At 43.3% G+C, this 6,647-nt stretch overlaps 1 protein-coding gene across 1 annotated transcript; it reads left to right on the forward strand.

Moving 5' to 3' along the window:
- The first annotated feature begins 181 nt into the window (after positions 1-181).
- On the forward strand, positions 182-5,493 carry rsph1 (radial spoke head component 1). Its single transcript, XM_062535495.1, has 8 exons — positions 182-545; positions 688-801; positions 891-996; positions 1,086-1,176; positions 1,332-1,467; positions 3,780-3,851; positions 4,639-4,744; positions 4,869-5,493. Exons 1-8 carry the CDS (start codon positions 495-497, stop codon positions 4,916-4,918), a joined length of 726 nt encoding a protein of 241 aa, XP_062391479.1. The 5' UTR covers positions 182-494; the 3' UTR covers positions 4,919-5,493.
- The last annotated feature ends 1,154 nt before the right edge of the window (positions 5,494-6,647 follow it).

Consider the following 6,647-nt stretch of genomic DNA (forward strand, 5'->3'; position numbering starts at 1 on the left):
TTTACTCATCAACAGCTGATATGGACGAAAAACTCTTAAGGATGACACGCCCACTCTGGCTCGCAGGAAAAAACAACTATTTCTGGTTTAAGTTCCGAACCGGCTTTTCTTTGGTCAAACTGCAGAAAGGTTTAAATGTTGGTCCGCGAACGGGAAAGTGTCGGATGGGCATTGGGCAAGCTAGGGGATGAGCTAAACGCTGATCATATGAAAGCAGCTGATTTTAGAGTAGAATAATCATTGAGCTGACTTTTTCCATTTCTTTGTCAGAAGCCGGATCCTCACATTTCAAAAAGTTAATGTCCACTGCAGATGACCATGAAATCTTGAGCGCTTTCTAAATTTTGCAAAGCCACGGCTGCCCCCTTTGGACTTAACCACGTGGTTGTCATGACAACAGTAAACTGAAGCCAAGACCTGTGTTTTGGTTCACTAACGTTGCCGTAGCGTTCTAGCCCAACTAACGTTACTAACTACTACTTTATTTTGTTATAATGTCAGACGCCGGATCTGTGGATTTTGACGATGAACAGGGGTACCTTGGGGTGAGATCAAATATTATATGATTTCTTAGTTAGTTCTACAACTCCAGCTCGCAAGCCAATATAGATTCTAGCCTAGCTGCTACCAACGTTAGCTGCTAAGTGTGACGTTACAATTTAGCTATAATGTTGTTGATTGTTGCAGGAGTACGAGGGGGAGCGGAATGAAGCCGGAGAAAGACATGGTTTTGGCAGAGCCGTACTACCAAACGGAGACACCTATCAGGGCCTGTACGAAATCGGCAAACGATGCGGTCAGGTAAAGTTACTCCACATTGCTTTAAAGTTTGAAGAGTACCTGTTTCTCCCATTTTAATAACGTTAACATCCACCTCTTCTCTGCTGAAGGGAACTTACCGGTTCAAGAACGGTGCTCGGTATATTGGAGAGTACTATACAAATTTGAAGCACGGTCATGGGGTCTTCTATTATCCGGATGGTTCCAAATACGAAGGTGGGATGAAATATGTCAGATAATTCAACCAGTTAGCACTTTTGCGGACACAATAAATGGATAAATGAGTCTCTCCCTCTCTCCTACAGGGAACTGGGTGGAGGACCTCAGACAAGGCCATGGGGTGTACACGTATCCCAACGGAGACACCTACGACGGGGAATGGCTACGGCATCAGAGGTGCTCTGACCTCACACACTCTCACACGCACACTACATCCAGTTAACACATATGTGAACATAAACACACACTCCTCTCTCACACACTTTTCTGTGGAATGAGAAGATTAAACATTGACTCTCCCTCATGTAGCCTGCTCTCTCTCCCTCCCTCAGGCATGGGCAGGGTGTGTACGTGTACAAGGCTACAGGCTCCCAGTACTGCGGCTCGTGGGTGGGGGGCAAGATGGAGGGGGCAGGAGAGATCATTCATCTCAACCACAGATTCCAGGGCCACTTCCACAGCAACAACGTGAGTCCAAACGCCACATGCAGACATGCAGGCACACACACACACACACACACACACATGCAGGGGTGTAGTGGAGACTATACTTATCCACCTCTGAAACTACACATACACACACACACACACACACACACACACACACACACACACACACACACATGCAGGGGTGTAGTGGAGACTATACTTATCCACCTCTGAAACTACACACACACACACACACACACACACACACATGGCAGGTGTTTTGCTAAGGGTAAGAGTGAGTACAGTGGCAAGTTGCACGTTGTTCGGATAAGTAAAAGATATCGGTAAATATATCGGTAACAGAAGCACACGTTAGCTTTCTCCGCTCTACCATAGCCACTCCCCCTCCCACACAGCACAGCACAGGAGACAGAGGGAGTGAACAGCAGGAGGAGATGACAATTAGAGACATGACAGGTGGTGACGAACAGGAGACATGACAGGTGATGAACATGACAGGTGATGACGAACAGGAAACATGACAGGTGATGAACATCATGACAGGTGATGAACATGACAGGTGATGACGAACAGGAAACATGACAGGTGATGAACAGGAAACATGACAGGTGATGATCAGGAGCCATGACAGGTGATGAACATGACAGGTGATGAACATCATGACAGGTGATGAACATGACAGGTGATGAACATGAGACATGACAGGTGATGAACATGAGACATGACAGGTGATGAACATCATGACAGGTGATGAACAGGAGACATGACAGGTGATGAACAGGAGACATGACAGGTGGGGTGATGATCAGGAGGAAATTAGTTTTTTATGCCTATCTAATAATCATAGGCAGTAAAAGATATGGACAGAGCTATCACGTAGACGTCAGCAGAGACCAAGGAAGCAAATTTCAACGGTTTTCCTTTTGGTCTTCTTTCTCTTGCGCAGGCTCAGGGGACGTACATGTGACGTAGGCACGTAGTCTGACAGATGGTGCCTTCATGTGCTATGGTAATTATGGTAATTACCAAAAGCCGAGGTCAAAAATGCACATGAACACCATCTCATGTGGTATTTTCCACTGGGCAACTCGTAGAATATTTTGATGGACGAGTTGCCGAGATGAGATAACCTTTGACATTTTTTGACATGGCGGAAGAGTTGTGAATGATAGCATTGTGCACTACTAAACATTTTTTGCTACTGATAGCAGATTGTTTTTGTAGCCTATACAATGTTGTGTCATTGACAATTGTAATATAATGCTTTAACACTCAGTTTACATTTTTAAAAAGCTGTTATGGTATGGTGTTACCTACCCAGAGCGATATGCTAGCTAGCAGTAAATAGGAGTCTCTAGTGATGAGTGACAGGCAATTTACTCATTTCCTAACAGTACAGCAACAAAAGCACTTGAACACAACACACTGGTAACTACCAGTTCACAAATGGAAAATATAATATTTTCCATAGCACGTGAATGCAGCACGAGTCTGACCTATGGCGACACTTTACTCTCTCTGGACGCATGCGCATTACCTAACCTACGTCACTTTTAGCATTGATTTCGGAAAAACGTTTATTACTCAGCCGATAAGACAGTTACGAGGTTATAACGCCAATTTCACAATTTCACAAACGAAAAGTATTTACTGTATTTACTGTATTTACGAAAATAGAAAAGGTTCGTACAAAGGCTTGAAACGCTTCAGCTGTAACGTTATTTGATGTCAAAAGTGGCACATTACGCCCTATAGGATTCAATGGAATGGCTAGCTAGCAGTGGTCTCCTATTTACCATGGCGGCCGCCATACTGTCTACACTCTCCGAACATTCGCCTGCCCCCTTGGTAATAATGCCTTTCTGTTTTTGACAAGGCCACACACACAGGAGTCATAAACAGACAGACGCATAGATTATAACAGCAAATTAAATTCAGCAGATTGAGATGGGAAATGTAACATGAACCAATATGCGGAAATAATATTTTAACGTTACCATTTTGTTGGGGTAACGTGGATAGGTGGGGCTTGAAAAATCTCCAAAGTTTGAGAACCACTTGTGTGGTGTGTGTGTGTGAGTGCATGTGCTTGTGCCTGGTGTGTATGGGATGTGGTGTGTGTGTGTTTGGAAGAGACAATGTTTCCTATACCCTTGAACCTGTAAACTCATGAGAGATTGTTGAACTGCTTTTATCTACTGGATTATTCAATAAATTTGATTCCTTATGTAACTCGACTTGTAAAGTGGAATCAAATAAAGTATATAAAATGTGTGTGTGTGTGTGTGTGTGTGTCTCAACTCCTTGTGTGTGTGTGTGTGTGTGTGCAGCCCTCAGGTCCAGGGAAATATGTATTTGACATCGGCTGTGAGCAGCATGGGGAGTATATGCAGGTGGAGCAGGTTAGTCATCATTCCTCACTCTCTAGTCCTCATTAGTCCTCATTCCTCCTCATTAGTCCTCATTCCTCACTCTAGTCTTCATTAGTCCTCATTCATCCTCATTAGTCATCATTCCTCACTCTCTAGTCTTCATTAGTCCTCATTCCTCACTCTCTAGTCCTCATTAGTCATTCCTCACTCTCTAGTCTTCATTAGTCCTCATTCCTCACTCTCTAGTCTTCATTAGTCATCATTCCTCACTCTCTAGTCCTCATTAGTCCTCATTCATCCTCATTAGTCATCATTCCTCACTCTCTAGTCTTCATTAGTCCTCATTCGTCCTCATTAGTCATCATTCCTCACTCTCTAGTCTTCATTAGTCCTCATTCATCCTCATTAGTCATCATTCATCCTCATTAGTCCTCATTCATCCTCATTAGTCCACATTCATCCTCATTAGTCCTCATTCATCCTCATTAGTCCTCATTCATCCTCATTAGTCTTCATTCATCCTCAATAGTCCTCATTCCTCCTCATTAGTCTTCATTCATCCTCATTAGTCCTAATTCATCCTCATTCCTCATTCATCGTCACTCTCCTAAGCCCTAGTGTTCTCACCATGTGTGTGTGTGTGATTCTAGGGATGAGGAAGATCTCACCATGTGTGTGTGTGTGATTCTAGGATTGAGGTGATGGAGATGAGGAAGATCTCACCATGTGTGTGTGTGTGATTCTAGGATCGAGGTGATGGAGATGTGGAAGAGCCTGTTCTCACCATGTGTGTGTGTGTGTGTGTGTGTGATTCTAGGATCGAGGTGATGGAGATGAGGAAGAGCCTGTTGCCATGCACTTAAAATGGAAACCCAAATCAGTCTCTGGACTGACACTGTGGAGTCCAGTCAAAGAGAGCACAGGTGTGTGTGTGTGTGTGTGTGTGTGTGTGTGTTCAGGACTGTTGTTCTGTAATCTCTTGTGTTTGAGTGTGTGTGTGTGTGTGTGTGTGCGTGCAAGACTGTAATATCTTACTTCTCTTTACAGAAGGGCAAGTGGAGGGGCTGAGAGAACTCGAGACACAAAAGGTCAACTGAACTGTCTGGTCATGAACCCTGTCCATGAACAAACACACACACACACACACACACACACACACACACACACACACACACACGTGTGTTTTTCACTCTGGAATGTTAATTAAAGGCTGCAGTCATCTTTGTTTCATGATTTATGTTTGCAAGATAATTAGAGTGAGCCATGGCACCCCATATCAGGGTGAATAGAACGTTCACTACGATCTCTGTGGGGTCATGGAAAGTCACAAAAAGTCTTCAATTTAATAATAAATATTTTAAATGTATTCACTTGTTCATTCTATGGTTCTACCGTCACCTGTTCCCCACGAGACATGTGCTGGCGGCATTTCATTATGATCAGTTCCGCCAGGTGTAGTTCTGTCTGAAGAATCTGGAATCTGTGATGTCATTTCCGCTAAAAGGTCACGATATTTGTATACATCCGGGCGCCGCTGAAAACAGTTCTGAGGAGTGCTAGGAGTCACCTCACAGGTTCTATTATCTTTTAGTTATTTACTTCTCCTACTTATTTTCTCATTCTACTCACCTCATGTCTGTTTACATACAAAATAAAAGTGAATCAAAATACATATTGTTGTTGTATTGTTTTTACTTAGCAAGAGTGAAAAGCAAGAGCAAGAGCAAATAGGGCAGAACGTGACGGGTTGGACTCATTTAGGGCAGAACGTAACTGGTTGGACTCATTTAGGGCAGAACGTGACGGTTGGACTAATATAAGGCAGAACGTGACTGGTTGGAGTAATTTAGGGCAGAACGTGACTGGTTGGACTAATTTAGGGCAGAACGTGACGGGTTGGACTCATTTTTGAACATGTTCAACTTTGAACGTGTCTTTTTAACTAGTCCTACTGTCAGCTGGTGTGCCGTTTCTGTGTGTGTGTGTGTGTGTGTGTGTGTCTCAACTCCTTGTGTCTTTTTAACTAGTCCTACTGTCAGCTGGTGTGGCGTTTCTGATTTTAGCCCATTCAACTCAACTTGCATTTGAAAGAGACACTCACTAAGTGGCCCATTTAGTCTGTTTTTTTCCAATTTGTAGTAAAACTACATAACACTTTTAAATGTTCTTTTTACTTATTATGGATTTATATTCATTTAGATTCACGTATGTTGTCTTAGTTTGTAAAGAAATTAATATTAAGTGACATACACGTAAAAGGACAATAAGAGACCAGCCTGACCAGCTAAAGGTGGTTTGCTGGTTGACCAGCTTGTTAACCAGCTTATTTGACCACCCTATGATGGTTGACCAGCTAGACCAGCAAAACTCTTACGAAAACATACCTTCAGCTGGTTTACCCAACTTACAATGGTAATTCAGCTGGTTTTGATTGTCGTACCACCTCAAGCTGGTCATTTTAGTTGGTGTTGCTGGTCTACATTGCTGGTTTTTACTGGCCATGCCAGCTTATGTTGGTCATTCTAGAAAACCAGCATGACCATCTCTGTCAAGCTTGGCAGGCTAGTCAACAGCATGACCATCTTAAACAAGCTGTATCCCACACGACAGGCTGGTCACACCAGCACAACCAGTTTCCTCAGATGGTCACGCCAGCATGTCTAGCTGGTGGCCTAACCAGCTACATCAGCTACATCAGCAAAGACCAGCAATAGCTGGTAGAAAACCCTGCTGAAAAAAACAGCAAGAAACCAGCTTAGGCTGGAAGCTGGTTTTAGTTGGTTTTAGCTGGTCTTTGCTGGTTTTTGATCTGAGATTAGTAACACT

This window comes from Sardina pilchardus, chromosome 4 (assembly GCF_963854185.1).
Source record: "Sardina pilchardus chromosome 4, fSarPil1.1, whole genome shotgun sequence".
In the NCBI taxonomy this organism is placed as follows: Eukaryota; Metazoa; Chordata; class Actinopteri; order Clupeiformes; family Clupeidae; genus Sardina; species Sardina pilchardus.